This window comes from Megascapheus bottae, chromosome 3 (genome assembly GCF_031878675.1).
Source record: "Megascapheus bottae isolate mThoBot1 chromosome 3, mThoBot2.hap1, whole genome shotgun sequence".
NCBI lineage: Eukaryota > Metazoa > Chordata > Mammalia > Rodentia > Geomyidae > Megascapheus > Megascapheus bottae.
The window spans coordinates 74,002,631-74,018,459 of record NC_143511.1 but is presented as its reverse complement, the minus strand read 5'-3'; the positions used below and the strand labels follow the sequence as shown (position 1 = coordinate 74,018,459).

At 55.8% G+C, this 15,829-nt stretch overlaps 1 protein-coding gene across 1 annotated transcript in view; it reads right to left on the bottom strand.

Annotated features, from left to right (window-relative positions):
- Positions 1-12,797, bottom strand: part of Col27a1 (collagen type XXVII alpha 1 chain) — a 109,987-nt gene extending 97,190 nt beyond the window's left edge. Inside the window, exons 1-3 of the mRNA XM_090330485.1 lie at positions 12,739-12,797; positions 7,157-7,227; positions 3,075-4,930 (exon numbers count right to left, since the gene is read on the bottom strand). Coding sequence (XP_090186611.1) covers positions 3,075-4,930; positions 7,157-7,227; positions 12,739-12,797 — 1,986 coding nt within the window. The remainder of the gene's footprint in view (positions 1-3,074; positions 4,931-7,156; positions 7,228-12,738) is intronic.
- Between the last annotated feature and the right edge of the window lie 3,032 nt (positions 12,798-15,829).

Sequence of the window (15,829 nt, the reverse complement as noted above, 5' to 3'; positions counted from 1 at the left end):
ACTCCCCAGCACCCATTGCAAAGGCTCCAGTAAGACCCCCTCCCTTCTCCCCCAATTAATCCTGCTGCATAGCCAGAGGAGATGGCACCATGGCCTTCTTCCTACAGCAGCTTTCTACATAACTCAGCACATGTTCATGAGGGAGATACCATACAGAAATAGAGGCTCACAGTGAGTGAAGCTGAGCGACTGCTGGAGCCAGGATGTGAACCCAAGTCTGTGTGTCACCTGCGCCCAGGCATCATAGAGTGTCTCTGCTGGGCTCTGATCCGGAATGGATCAGGAAAGATAATGGAGGAATCAAGAGCATGGGCATTCATGGCATCCCTGCTTAAAGATGCCTCTCCCGGCATCTTTCTACACATAGTCAAAGGTTCTTAGTTCCTATTCAACTTGGACCAGGTTCCAAGCTGGAGTAGAGATAAAGATGTAAGGCAGAGACGGTGTCTGGGTAGACAGGTGCCGTCCTCTCTCTTGCCCTTACCAACAGGATTGGAGTGACATAAAGATTTTGGCCCTGACTGGATGTCAGGGACCCACAGCAGCATCCCAGCCTCTTCAAGAACAAGTCCCTGGTCTGACCCACCTCAGCATACTCAGCTTTGTGGGGGAGGGGGAAGGAGGCGGGACTAACACATGCATCCTGTCCCAATTAACCAATGGAGAGCCCATGCAGGAGGAAGTAGCTCCCAAGTCAGTTATGGAAACAGAAGAGTCTTTTATGTTGAGCTCTTCCTCCAAAGCCAAGGATAGGGTGGCTTCATCTAGGAAGCTCCCATCTACCAGCCATGAGTGCCAGAGTGGACATGCAAGATATACTGAGTGTGAGCCCAAAGTATACATTTCACTCAGCCTCCTCAGGAAAGTTTCGCTCCTCTCTGGGCACAGTCTTCTGTCCCTTCTTTTGCCCAGGGTGGAAGGCTGAACCTATCCTACAGGGGTCAACTAACTGGGCCAACTATAGTGTTTTCATTAGTAGAGAAGCTGAAGAAGGAACTGGCTGACTAGCCTTAAATGCCAAGGGACGGGACGGTTCCGGCATACAACAGGCTCAGAGACAGATCCTATACCTTACTTGCTCCTGCTTTAGTTCTGCTTGCCTGGTCATGGCCTTGGATTCACTCCACACCGCCAGCGGCCTGGAGAGGGAGGACTGGCTTCCTCTACTTGGCTAGGGCTTGCTATGTGATCTGTGCTTTGGCCCAGAGCTTCTCTATCTTGACAGAAGGTGACACTTCACCCCTTGCAGCCTCATGACCTGAGCAGAGTTTAGGAAGCCAGCTTGTCAGGACCCAGGCCACCTAGGGCCAGGGTCAGGTTGAGCAGCCTGGAAAGTGAAAAGGGTCCTTGTCTTTCTCTTGGGACTAGGGAAGCTCCCAGATCTCAAGGCTGCCAGCTTTAGAACATGGAACTGGAGCAGAATGTTGACATAATTGTAAAGCAATGCATACCATTTCCATAAGGCCTCCAATATGGTTATAATAAAGGCGGACTCTCTGTCCCCTTGGAGACAGAACTGAATAAATATTATTCCTTATGATTATTCAGACTCATTAAGTGTGTTTGTAAGGCCCCGGAGTTCCCAGCATCTGCCACTGTCTCCACATTGTGGGAGCCTTAACCTCAAACACAGAGCCCAGTGGGAGACCCAGCTCCAGGGAGGCGGGGTAAGGCCACTGTACCATGGTCATCTCCAGGAAGAAAGAACAAAGGAGGCCAGAACAGATCCCAGCCCAGAGGAATTGGCTTCCAGCTGTGGGAAGGTCACTGCCCCTAGAGTGGATCCCAGAGGCAAACCAGAGGCATCAACTCTGAGACCATCTCTTGTACTGGAATGTTTCTTTCTTCCCTTCTTTCCACTCTCCCTTTCTCCCTTTCTTCCTTCTGTTCTGCCTTTCTTCCCTTCTTCCCTTTCCTCATCCTCTCACCTATGCTGACTCTCATTATCCCAGACTCCTTTCTTAGGGGACACAAATCAAATGCCTATGGGAACCAGCCAGGCAGGGAAGCAGCGAGTTGGAATATCAGATGGGAGGAGGGGTAACCCATGGGGGCAGGAAGCCAGTTCAGTCAGATGGGGGCCACCCAAGGACCAACATTTGAAATTTGTAGAATGCTCATTGTTTTTTTTTTTTTTTTAATGTCAGAAACTACTAGACTTTTTTTTTTTTTAAAGAATGTTGCCTATGCCAAGCTAAACATATCTAGCGCTTCTCCTCTGCAACCTTTGTCCACAGCTCCCAGACAAGCTACTGGCACTGGGGCCCAACTGGGAGCAGGAATGACTTGGCTGCTCCTTCTCCAAAATGTGGGCCAATCTGTGATTGCCTTTCTGAAGCTGCTTGACCTTTGTAGTTGAATTGGCAGTAAATGACCTTGAACCTGGGCCAATGGGCCAATCAAAGTCCAGGGGTTTTTTTGGGTTTTTTTTTTTTTTGTTGTTGTTGTTTTTCCCACCCAGGGTGGGAGTTATCATTCTTATGTCAGTGGCTCATGAATCCACAGCAAAATGTGCAATCCTCGAGACAGGAGAGATAGTGACAAGAACTAGGTTCAAGTCAAGCTTTGTCCTACAACCTTCTATTTGCCAGTATTTGAACCTTAGCTCCAACAGGGGCAAAGGATTTTTGTTGTTGTTGATTCTGGTTTTGGTGCCCATCGTGGGGCTTGAACTCAGGGTCTTGACACTGTCCCTGAGCTTTTTGTTCTCAGCGCTAATGCTTTCCCACTTGAGCCACAGCTTCACTTCTGTCTGCTCCTCCTCCTCCTCCTCTTCCTCTTCCCTTCCTCCCTCTCCCTCTTTTCCTCCTCCTCCCTTTCCCCCTCCCCCTCCTCTTCCTTCTCCTCCCCCTCCTCCTTCTTCTCAGTGTGAAGTTTGAACTCAGGACTTCATGCTTGCTAAACAGGCACTCTATCACTTAAGCCATGTCCCAGCTCTTTTTGCATTGGTTCCTTGTCAAATAGCCCTGCATTTTTGCCCAGGCTGGCCTGGACAGCAATCCACCTATAGGCGTTCCCAGACTCTTGTTCCAAACCTGTCCCACAGCCTCCCACCCAGACCACACTAGACTTACCGGCAAGCCGCAGTCTCCCTTGGGTCCTGGAGGCCCCAACAGCAAGGGGAAAGGTGTGGGTCCAGCAAGGTGAAAGAAAGAGTAGCCATCGCTTGTGGGCCGGGGACTGGAGGACAGGACTTGTGCTGGGGCCCAGACCAGAGCTGGAGCAGTCTGCCGACTGGGCCTGGTGGTCAGGTCACTCAATGGGACATGCTTGGCCGTTTCTGCAGGTGGGAGGGGGACAGAATTCCGGGGACTGCTCTTGGACCCTGCTTTCTTGGAGGCCTCTAATCCAGTGGGCTTCTTACTTCCAGTGGAGGCTGGACCAGGAGCAAAGGTAGGAGGTGCTGTTCTGGGAGTTCCAGTGTAGATGGTGGAAGGCATAGTTGTGGCTGGTGGTCGAGCAGTTCTGGTGGAGCCAGGACTAAGGACAGGAGACTTGGGCAAATAAGTAGGCTGGGGCGGTTTAGGGGTACTGGGGTGGGAAGGGACTAGCTTGCCAGCCCGGCTGGTCAGCTTGACCTCTGTTTGAGCTACTGTGGGAATAGACTTTTTAGAGGAACTAGAGGCAGGCAGCAGGGGCCGGGCACTCGGTAGTGGAGGTCGTGGCGTCTGGGGACTCCTGTGCCTTGGCTTCCCATGGGTGCTAGAAGGAAAGGCTAGAGCTGGGAGGGGGGCTGGATGCTCTGGCTTCCGGGTGGGTGGGGCTGACTTTGTGAATGAAGAGAGAGCTGTCTTCTGAGAGGGTGGGGCCAACTTTGTGAATGAAGGAGGAGGGGGCTTTTGGGTGGGTGGGGCTGGCTTTGTGAATGAAGGGGCAGCAGGCTTCAGGGTAGGATGGGGGCTTTTGGCTGGGAGGGCTGAAGGAGCTGATGGCTTAATGGAGGGAATTTTAGGGCTCTTGGTGGCTGAGATCTTCTGCCGTGCCTGGGAAATGGCAGGATGAAGAGTTTGGGTGGCGCTGGTCAGAGAGGCTGGGGGCAGGGGCGGGGGTGCTTTTCTGGTGGAAACCTTGGCAGGTGGCAATGGCGTCCAGGTGGGGTCTCCCCGAGCAGTATGCTGAGGAGGGACTCGGGGGTTAGTCCTTAGGGGCTTGAGGGGTATGGCCGAAGCCACCGTTGCTGTGGGTACCCTGCCTGTTGGCCCTGTCCCCAGGCTTGGGGTGACAGAGGTGAGGTTCTCCAGGCCCAGAAAGGCCAAGTCAGGCTGGAAGGCAAAGGGACTGCCAGAGTCCCGAGGAAAGAGGGTCTGGGGACCCCCAAGATGGGGCCGGTACAGGTCAATGCGTCCACACTGCTGCCTCAAATGGGCACAGTAATTATGAGCGACCTGCGCCACAGGGTGGACACTAAACTGGCAGAGGGCACCTTCAAACTGGACGGCACGAGGGCTCATTTTCCCCAAGAGGAAGGAGCCCTGGGGGTCAAGCTTGGGGTTCCTTTGGAAAGGCAGCAGGATGGGCACCCGGCGTCGTCCACAGGCTGTCACCAGGGTGACCGAGCGGCTGCGGAACTCGAGAGCCAGGTGATGCCAGCGCCCATCGTGCACGTCGAGGTCGAAGGCCACGGGGCGCCGGGGACCCAGGTGGACCACTGTCTTGCCCGGGAGGAACTGTAGACCCAGCTGTAGCCTGTGCCTCCGGCTGCGGACGGCAAAGAGGAAGGCATGGTTCACGCGGTGCGAGCAGAGGCTCAGTACCAGCGCCAGCTCTGCACCCAGCGCAGCAGGAAGGACGATGGCTGTGGGGGCCTGCAGCCGGGCCCGCTGTGTGAAGATGAAGCCGGACTGGAATGGAATGATGCCAGGGGGTGTAGGACTCCGGCTGCCCCCTGCCTTTGTCCAGCTGAGGCCCAACCTCTGGAGGACATCCACATCTGGGAGGGAAAGGGAGAGAAGGGAACAGTTAGCATGGAAATGACACCTTTAGCCACAGGGCTACCCACACACATCCAGGCTGGCGTTGTCACCATTTTATGTGTCCACTGTCCAGCTTGCAGCCAGCCTTACAACTTCCTGGCTCCAAATCCCAGCTCTGCCATTTCTTAACCTTGACACTGGAGTGCTTCATTTCCCCATACACTTGTTTTTTTTAAAAAAAAAAAAAAAAAGTCTGGTATGTGCCAGTGGCTCACATATTAATCCTAGCTACTCAGGATGCTGCGATCTGAGAATCATGGTTTATAGCCAGCCAGGTCAGAAAAGTTCAGTGAGACTCTGAATCTCCATTTAATCAGTCAAAGCTAGAACTAGAGGGGTGGCTCAAGTGGCCGAGTGAGCAGAAAAAGACTGGATTCCACACCTCGGTTTCCTACGAAGTGAGAACAGGCAATGAAGCACGTGTATCCTAGGCCATCTCCCTATCACCTTCACCTAAGTCCTTCAGCAGGTCACTCTGCCAATTGTCTTCCTGACCCAGGAGCCTCGTTTTCCCTGACTGTAAAAAAGGGGAGAACTGGGCTAGCCTGGGACAGCCTCCTCTGTACTCCCGTTTCTAAAAACACAACAGCTCCAAGACGCTGTCTCTTTAGCTTCCACTTCCTCTTTCCCATCCTTTCTCCCACCTCTGACCTTTATGTTCTAAGCTTCCATAAATCCCTGCTCATGGACTCTCTCAGTAGTTAGCTTTGACGTGGTTTAATTGGTAGAAATTCTCTGATTACCACTGCACAGCTTTTGATGGAAGGAGCCACTAGAGTAGGGGAAGAGAGGGTGATACAAAGCTTCCTGCACTGCCTACCAGCCCCACCTGGATGGCCCCAGGGGACCCTGGGGTCTGATCACACTGTTATCATACATGAAGCTCCCAGCTAGCTAGTACAGCTCAGGGAGAACCACATAGCCATGACAGGCAAATAGGAGAGGGTCTCTCCCCACCATCTTGGGGTGGGGGGTTCCAGAGCTAAATAGTAGGCAGTCTCCAGGGTTCCCAGAAGGCTATTGCTAAAGCCCCACTCTGATTTGGGGTCTGCTGTGAGCCTCTGCGCCCTGAGAGCCTCAGGGAGTAGGGAAGGACCGTGCTTACTCAAATCTTTCAGGGAGCAGAATTATGGATAACAACAATTCAAAGGAGCAAGCTTTCTGCATGCATGTCCTCACTCTAGGCCCCAGGAGGCACGTGCTGGTGCCCACTGGGTAGAGGAGTTCAAGGCAATTGCTTCACCCAGGTTGCGTGGCTGAGATGACACCCCTGGAGTAAGAAGCCAGGGCCCCTGTTCCTAACCACCAGAGGAGAGACATATCTAGAATCCTGTTGAGGGGCAGATCTGGGGGCCAGGGAATGAACTCAGCCCTACACCAAGATGTGAAGGCTGGGCCAGCTGGCCACAGTGAGATCCCTTTATTACATAAACCTGGCTCCCTTCCCCACCCCCATGCCTGACTCAGGACTCTGGACAGCTGTTCACCTACTTTGTCAGGGGGAACAGCCAGCTTGGAAAATATGATGTGCACAAAAGTTTGCCAGGCAAAAGTCTCTTCCGGGCATGGTCCTCCCCTCCCAGGAACCCAGTCCGGCCCAGGGGTCAGGTCAGCCTACAGGGATACCTGGAGTGCCCGCTCCCTGGTCCAGAATGCATGCAGCTGTAGAGGAGGGAGGGAGGGAGCAGTGGCTATTTTAAGAGGCATCATGGCCTCTTGACAAACAGATGCGGGTGAGGTTTGGGCTTCTATGGGCAGCCATGAGGCCAGCCCATGGCTGTCCTTGTCCCCTGGACAGCTCCTCAGAGACAGGTGGGGAAGCAGGACCACTCAGGAAGGAGAGAATAGGAGACCAGGCTAAGATCTATGAAGTGTGTTGCCTCCATGTCCCCTATAAGCACTTCTCAGGATCCTTAGGGGACAAATAAGGGCAGCTGAGCCTAAGTAAGCATTGAGATTGGCCCAGGTACCAAGAACAGCCCTTCCTTCATTTCTACTCAGGATCCTCAAAGGCTCCACTCAAGCCCCAAAGGAGAGATATACCCATGACTGGCTCCATTCTCCTGATGGGAAAACTGAGACCCTGACTTCCAAGTGAGGCCACAGGCGTCTGCTGTGCCTGAGTTCTTGGGCTCCTTCTGCCCTCCTTTGTCTGTCCCTGGACAAAGAGAAGTCAGGATTACCTTCAGGAGCTCCTTGGGTGAAGGCCAGGAGACAGGCAAACAAGACCAAGATCCAGGTGAAGAGAAAACCCCTGCGGACAGACACAATCAGGCATCAGCTTCCATCCAGATCTGGCCTTGGGGAGCGCCGGGAGAAAGGGCAGAGCAGCGGCTCTCCTCCCACTGGCCTGCAGGAAGCAGGAGTCAAGGTGCCTTAGAGCAGCCCCCACCCCCTGGATGCTTTCAAGCTCCAGACGTGGCCTCCATACAGGGCAGGGCCTATGGGATACGAGTCCCACCTCTTCTTGCAGATGTGGAAAGCAAGGTCAGGAGGCTCCATGCTGGACACACAGGTCCAGAGCCCAGCTCCTCCCTTCCCCCAACCCAAGTCTCCCCATCTGCACCACTGTACAGAAAACCCTTCCCCAGACACCAGCCCACAGATGGCAGGGCCAAGGCTGCTTCCACGATCCATGGCCTAAAAGGGCAGAGAAAGGAGACCCCTAGGAAGCACCTAAGGAAAGTGCTAGGTTCCCCCGCAGCTGGCCTCAAGCTGAAGGGGGGGGGCGGGCCAGGCAACCCCATGTGCTGACCTAGTGCTGGGACTTCCCAGCTGTGTGACCCCTGATGAGTCACACACCCGGCTCATCTTCCAGAAGACCAGACACAGGGATTTAGTCGGCTCATGCATGTTTAGGGCTCACCCTGGCGCCAGCCATGAAAGTGCTCTGGAGCTGGTCCTGCCTGGTTTCTAATCCCCCATCTCCCCTATCCTCCCCCCACACACATGCTGGGACCAGGAAGAGTTACAGCTCCACTCAGGGACTTTTGCCAAGAGGGGCATAGGCAATGATCTGATTTCACCTTCCTGTGGGAGCAGCCACTGCTGACACCTGAAGCCACCCAGGGCATCTGATCCCCAGGCAAGCAGAGGAGAGAGCAGCATGTGACCAACGAAGGCTGAGATGCAGGCAGGGAGAGAGCAGTGCCAGGTGGCTGGTGAGAGACCAGGCTGGGACAGGCCCAGCGTCCTTTCCTAATAGCAAGGCCAAGATTAGTGTCATGTCATTCAGGAACCCCAGAGCCAATGTCTGGAGGGAGACCTGGGGTGCTGACCAGACTCCCGGGGTACCTTAGAGAACAAACTCACATTCCAGGAGCTTCTTTCCTCTGCTGTCAAAGAGAATAACAATTAGGACCTTAATGCTGAGAGTGCTCTCCAATCCAGGACTTCACAGGACCCTGGATAAAGCTGGATGTGCCAAAGCCACTTCTGGGAACTTCATTTGCCTCTCCAGTGGCTGATTTAAGCATGTGTGTATGCCTCAAAGATGGTTAATGAGATGTGAGCGGTGCCTGTCAGGCATCCAGAGGAAGTGTTTCAAACGAACAGAGAAGTTTTCTTCTGGTTTCTGTGTGTTGTTAGGGGTAGGACACACTGCTTGGAGTTGTTGCAGCCATTTTGTGCACTGAGAATCGGAAGGAAAGAAATGAAAACTCATGGGTATTTGACCAGACTGGCAAGATGCTGAATTAAACCCAACCCTAGAACTGATCTCTCTTGAGGTCTTGTTTAAATCTATTGAGTCTAATTGCTCACAGCTTAAGACACACTGCCTGAACAGCAGTGGAAGCTAAGGATGCTTAGTGGGTCAGTTGCCACCATTCTTTAACCTGCTGTCATGTATTCTTTGCCATGTCCCCACCACATCGGTATCCTGCATGGGTCATTGTCCAGTTTCTTGTCTACATCAAAGTTCCCAAAGGCTAAAGCCATCTTCCCTTTCTCTCCTGCCTCCCGCATCCCTGGGCAGGCATTCAATGTATGTGCACAGGTTCTGCAGGGCAATTGGGTATTGCCAGATACCCACAGGAACTCTGAATAAGAAGTGCCCTGTCCTCAGTCTGAAGCTCTGCTCTGGCTTTTCTGAAGGACGTGATCCTCTTTCTGTGGGATCTCCTGCCACCACATGGAACTTTTTTCCTGGGTTTCTGTGTCACCATGGCTGTCACTGAAGACTTGAGTGTCTAGTCACTCTGAGATTGCCTGCTATGAAAGACAGGGTGACCTGTAGACCTGGCTGACCTGTAGAAGGCCTAGGGCAGTCTTGGAAAGGTGTAACTGGCAACTATGTTTTATGCAACAAATGAAGATGACCAGAGAAGAGCAGGCACTGCCTTCTCAACTCATCATGCACACTTCTCTTTTGGAAGATATGTCAGGGAGCTGAGGCCTAGCTATCCCAGCACATTCTGCAGCACTCTGTATTCCCTCTAAGGCTCCGAGAAGTCTTGCAGGAAGTCCTGCATTCACTGCCCCTCTACCTCCCTGTATTCCTGGGACACCATCCTTTTCTGTCAATTTCCCTCCAACTTCCTCTCTCCCTGGCCCTTTCCTCACACCAGCCTGCAGTCCTTGAGTGCTTTGCTGGCACTGTGTCGCTTCTACCCCTCTCTCCCAGCCACTAGAGAGCCCGATGGGAGTGAGGAGGGGCGAGCCCCATGAGGGCCTTTCAGGGCCAATATCTGGCTGTGGCTATGCCCAGATGACTGTTATGTGCAATAATTGAGGGTCAATTACAGGAATAAATTACAGGAATCCTTGAGGATAATTGAGCCCCTAAGGGCAGAAGAAAGACACACATGGGAGATGGGATCGAATCTGCACTTTAGCTGCTTCCCACTTTAGAATGGAATCCCTGAAAACCTGTTAAGAAAAGAATCTGTGGCTTGTTACTCTCTACACCTGCCCCCCAGATCTTGGTCAGGATTCTGGATGAATTGACAGGTCAATGTCCTCAATATACAACATCGCTGAGTGGGAGTAAATGAGGATCACTAGAGACCAGATTCTAGTTCCACTGCCTCTGTGGAGAGATGGGCAGCTGTGGACCAGGGGGGAGAAATACTTTGCCCAAAGCTATCACCATGCTAAGTTATCTCCCATTCTCATCTGACCTGTCCCCTTTAGAGAGGAAATTGGACCCTGGTAAAAGACTTCCACTTTCCAGAGACTAAAGTCCCAGCTTCCACCAACAGGATCAGGGAGATGTAACCGGGAGCCAGGGAGCCATCTGACTAAGCCTTGGTCTGGAAAGTTGGCTCTGGAGGGGAGAGAGGCTGCGATTCTTCCTTTGGTCCCAGTCCTGTTTAGGCTACTGTTCCTAGCGCAGAGTGCCTGCACTGCCTCTTGGCTTTTTTTCTCCAGACTTGTTTTCACCACTGCCTTGTGGGCCTTGGCTGGGACCCCAGGGCTCCAGAATGCAGGGAAGAATAGAACACAGAGGCTGGGGAGCCCAAACAGGAGCTTCGAGGAGGGGAATCTTGGCCATGAAGGTCTTTAAGGATGAATCCAGGTGTTCCTACCCCCCTGTCCCGCCCACCCCTCACCCAGCCAGCTTAGCACACATGGCTGCTCCTGATCAAGTAAGGATTTGAACCTGCAACTGTCTAGATGGACTTCCCAGGTAATACACGGGACTCCTGACCGCTCACAGAGTCCACGGGGAAAGCAGCTTCTGCACTCCATGCTTGGCTCTTCTTCTCACCCACGGGGTCAGCTGGGGACTGGAGTATAGCATAGACAGTGCCCCCTCCCCCGCCCCGATCCAGTACATCCTGATAGCTATACCCAAGTCCTTCCCTCACACCTTCCACCTCCTCCTTGGGCACACACACAGACACAAGGATCATCTGACTGGACAGGATACAGCCCAGGACTTTCCCATTGACTCACTCGCCCATTCAAGACTTAGCCCTCCGTGATGCATCTAACAGCTGCCGTTTACTGAGCATTTATTGCATGCCAGTGCTCGGCCCTTTGCACGCAGCATCCCACTCAGCCCTGTAAACCCTGTTACTGGGGTTGTGGATGCCCCCTTTGTGGATAAGAAAAGTCAGAAAGGCAGGAGGCCTAGCCCAGCTCTACAGGGCAGCCGCAGGATTCAAACTTTAAGTCACCAAGCTCCCAGGTTCCTGCTCTCTGTTCCACAGCCTATGCCTCACTGAGGTGACACTGGAGCTGAGGCTGGTTAAGTCACACAGTCGGGGTATCAAGAGATCAAAGTAGAGAATCTGCCAACACAATAACCAGAGGCACAGAATATGAGTGGCACTTGAAAGGAAGGCAGGGACCCATCCACTGCTCCTCCAGCCCCTGAAGGCTGTCGGGCTGTGTGGAAGAACAGAGGAGAATGCTCTGAGCTCAAGGAGAGAAGGAAAGACAAGCCGGGCCCAGGGTGCACTCCAACACAGTGCTGGGGCCATGCACCCGGTGAGAAAGCATGAAGGTAAAACTGGAGGCCAGAGGGGCCTGTGGGGCCCCCATCAGTGCCGGGAGCATCCACTTGCAACCCGCCCCCCCCTCAATCCTCGAGGTGTTCTCCCTTCTCTAGTACCATTTCTCTGCCCAGCTACTGACATGGAAGGGGTCTTCTGGAGAAAATGAGGCGATAGTGTGCTGTTCTCTAGGGCCCTGCGTGTGTGCAGCGGGTGTGCATATGTGGAGTTGATGGGGGGGGTGGAGATCTCAATTAGCCAGCTTTTTCCAAGACATGGGGAAGTAAAGTGGGGGGGGGGGCTGATCCCACTGATTCCAGCTCCCAGGGGGCGGGCATGGCGGGTGGGCGGGGCTGCGGCTCCAGCAGCCTCCAGCAAGCCCCAGGGTCGGTCAGGGGCGCGGTGGGAAGACAGTAAGTCCTGTGTGTGAGCCCCAGGCGGCCGCCCCCCCTCCCAGGGGCTGCTCCCCTCTCGCTCACTCCCACACACACCCACACGCGCTCTGGCACACTCTCTGGCTGTCCCTCTCCTCTCCCTCTCCTCTCTCTGTAACAACTTCCCGGCCCTAGCTGGGAATCCCAGCCGCGGGATGCCAGCTCTGCGCAGCCCCGCCTCGGAGATTCCCTACCCGGAGCTGGCCCGCGGTCTCCCCCGACATCTGTACAAGGAGAGGCTGGACTTGGTGATGGCCCAAGGCCTTTCTGAATGCTCCGACATGCTGGCTGTCCGTCCTGCCCGCTTTCTCTCTGGAGAGGGACGGGACCCAAGAGCTTCCCCCCCCCCCTACCCCCCGAAGAAGTTGAGAAAAGGCTGGGGACACACAGACCCAGGCAGATACCCAGGGGACAGAGGTTTCCAGAAACTCTGGGACGTGCAGAACCACACAGATACTAAGCCAGGAGCACCACCCCGGACCTGGAGACCTGGCAAACGCGCCCACAGCCTCCCAAGAGCAGACGGAACCAAGACGGACAGGCTCGACCGTGCGTTCACCGAGACCCTCCCCCCAACACACGGAGACCGCCCCCCTTGTCCCTTGCCAGGCGCCCCCACCCGCCCCGGGCCGGCTCTGCACTCATCCTCCGCGGCTTGCGGGAGCCGGCAGCCCAGCCCCGCGCCGCCCCGCGCCGCCTCGGCGAGCGACCGCCGCGGGCTCCGCTGGGACCCCGGGCGCAGCCCCGCGTTAACCCTTGGCGTGCCGCCCGGCGGAGGGGGGCGGCGCGCAGGAAGGGACAGGAAGCTGAGGACCCACTGGGAACTTCAGTTCCCTCCAGACAGGAGAAGCCGAGGGCAGGGGAGGGGGCGTCCACGCGCGCCTTACTCACCCCCCGCGTGCCGCCGCCGCCGCTGTGCCTCGGGCCCCCCGCGCCGATCCCACTCCCATGGCAGGCCCCTACTTCATGCTCCCGTGCCCGGGGGGCAAGTGTGGGCGCGCCCCATGGGGCCGCCAGCCCCGCCCGCCCCGCCGCGCCAGGCCGGCTCAGAGCGCGTGGCCCGCGCGCCCCCAGCGCAGCCCCGCGCCCTGGGGCGCCCGAGCAGGCAGCAAGCGCGGCCGGGGCCCCGCGGGCGCCCGCGCCAGGCCCATGGTCCCAAGAGTCCGGGCGCCGCGCGCGCCCCTGCCTCGCGCTTCTTCTGCTTCCACCGAAACAGGAAGAAGCAGCAAGAAGGGGAAAAAAAGAAAGAAAAAGAAAAGGAGATGATCAAACTTTTGGAGGCGGGCAGCTGGCGGTCCCTGGAGGCAGAGCAAGGCCGGGTGAGGGCGCGCGGAGGGCGGTGGAAGCGGCCTCCCCGCCGGCCTGGGGGAGGAGAGGAAAAGGAAGGATTTGGGGGAAATGAAGGCGATTTAAAGTCTCGGCCCGCGGCAGCTCTCCACCTTCCCCCCCCACACCCCCCTCCCCGCGCCGGGCCGCCCTCTGCTGCCCCACGCTGCCCCCTGCCGGCCACAGTCGGGAACACAGCCCCAGCCGGCCCGCCGCAGCCAAGGCTGGGACTCCCACCCCCACCACACCCCCGCCCCCGTCCTCCTCCTCGGAAAGATCGGGAAACCCACCCATCGAGAAGTGGGGGAGGATCCTCGAGTTCCGGGGACAGAACGGACTTGGTGTCCAGATTCTCAGGAACACCACTGTCTGAGTGCCCAACCCGTAACAAGATCTTGGGCGCCTTCTGTAAGAGTGGGGGGGTTTAACCTTCCTGAAACCCCCCCGAAGAGTCCGGGCACCCCACATTGAGACGCAGAGCAGCATCTGCAAAGTCCCGGACAGATTTTCACACCCACAGCCTTAGCCCCGACACAAAAGCCCCCCCCATCACCTCCACCTCAGCAAACTCGTTTATGAGCGCGCGCGCGCGCGCGCGCACACACACACACACACACACACACACACACACACACGTGCAAGCACTGCCACGCACTCTCCCTTGGAAACAGACCTCAAGGATGTCCGCCTTCACACATGCAAATCCATGCACACGACTGCTTCCACACGCACACGTGCACACGATCCTAACCAGATCTCCCCCAATGCGCACACACCGCGCGAGTGTGCACACTCCCGGGTGCACGCGCTCATGAGCGCACACCCTCACCTGCACTGAGCACACGCATGCATACACCTACTGACTCCCGGGGCTTGCACACACGTCCGCGAGCTACTTTACGCGCGCGGGCGTACACACACACACACACACACACACACACACACACACACACACACACACACACACACAGTACCCCCACCGCTCCAAGAACTCTTCTTTCTCCCCTCTCCCGCAGCACTTACTGGGCTCCTAAATGTGAGGCTGGCCGGGCGATCCTTCCAGGGGCGCCTAACGGCATTTGTATTCATGGGTCCCCGGCGCCCCGGGCTCGGGGGCGGGGGTGCGTGGTCCCCTTCCCTAAACGCGGCGCGGGCGCCCGGAGCGCAGCGGCGCCGGGAGGGGCATGGGCGCACGGGCCTGCACCGCCAGCCCCGTCCGCCTGCGCTCAGGCTCGGGCCGCGGGTCGTCCTCGGGCTCGGGCGCGAGATCCGGGCTCCGGAGGGTGGCTCATAGGTGCTGGGGGCCGCCTTGCCCGCCGGGCCTTTTGAAGTCTCTGCGGGTGGGGAGGGGAGACGGGGAGGGGGCCCAGAAGGCGGCCTTTTAAATCGTGGCTGCACGCGGGCACGGTCAAGCCAGGTGTCTGGTTTCAACAAACTTTAGGAAAAGTCCCAAACTCGAGCAGAGTTGGGAGGTGGGAGGGAGCCGCATCTCTGTGCGCGGCGTCCTGCAGGGGGCAGAGCACCCTGGGCGGCCTGCTGTCAGGCTTGTGGTCCTGGTACCCGGGAGCCAGAAGGCTCCGTTGGCAGGAGCTGCAGCCACCACACCCGCGCACCCTTCTGCTGTAGCTCTCAAGTCCCAGGAATTGGCAGGCAGTGCTGGAACACCCCCAAAGTGTGCGCGCCAATTGTACACGTGGGTGCATTCAATCTGGGGAGAGGGACCACGGGTTCCACCCCCCCCCCACACACACACATACACAAGCACTAACGCGCACACCTCCTCGGGTTTTCAGAAGCCATGGCCTTCTTGAAGGCTCAGAACTCCTTGTCCAGTCATAACTCAGGCAGTTTTTTAGAGCTGCATACTTTGTGCCCGGCACATCCTGTCTTTATTTACATTTTTGGGGCATTTTGTTCACAGTTGCTGTTTTTGCATTGATTTCCATACATTTCAAGTATTGCTTTAAGAGGTGGGTTTCCTTTGAACAATTAACAAGCAGTTCAACACATGAATACCAAGAAGCTGAAACACATCTCCTCTCAGTGGGGTGGGAGTTAAGGGGAGGAGGGTGGACAATGGAGAGAGGAATGATGGACAGATGCTGTTATGATACTCAGTGTGCATAGGTGAAAACAGAACTGGGATGCATTAAGGGGATGCATAGGTTTGGGATAGATAGGAGGGAGAATGATGGCAAGGTGACACAGATCAAGATGGATTGTGCACATAATGGGACATGTTGAATTGAAAGCCCCTTTGTACAGCCATTTAAAGATAAAAGCATTGCATTAAATCCAAGTATCTGGGTTACTTACTTGGCACCCCTTTAAATACTTATCTCCATTACTTGGGGAATGGGGGGTATTAGTGTCTCCCGGTATTTTGAATCTTTACTTGCTTTCCCCTAGCACAGGCCCTGCCAGCCATCATGCTAAAAGCCTCCTTTGGAAGGAGACAAGTGATTATCTCGAATGACTGGCATAGTGGGGGCAGGAGGTGGGGTTGGAGTAGGGCTGCAGCCCAAGTAGCTGCTGGACTCCAGACTTGCTCATCTCAGCATGATGTGCCACTCCTGGCCTCCCCAGTGCTGTGGCCTTCCTCCCAGCTCTTGTCAGCTGTGGACATCTACTTTTATAGCTCACATTATGGTGTCAT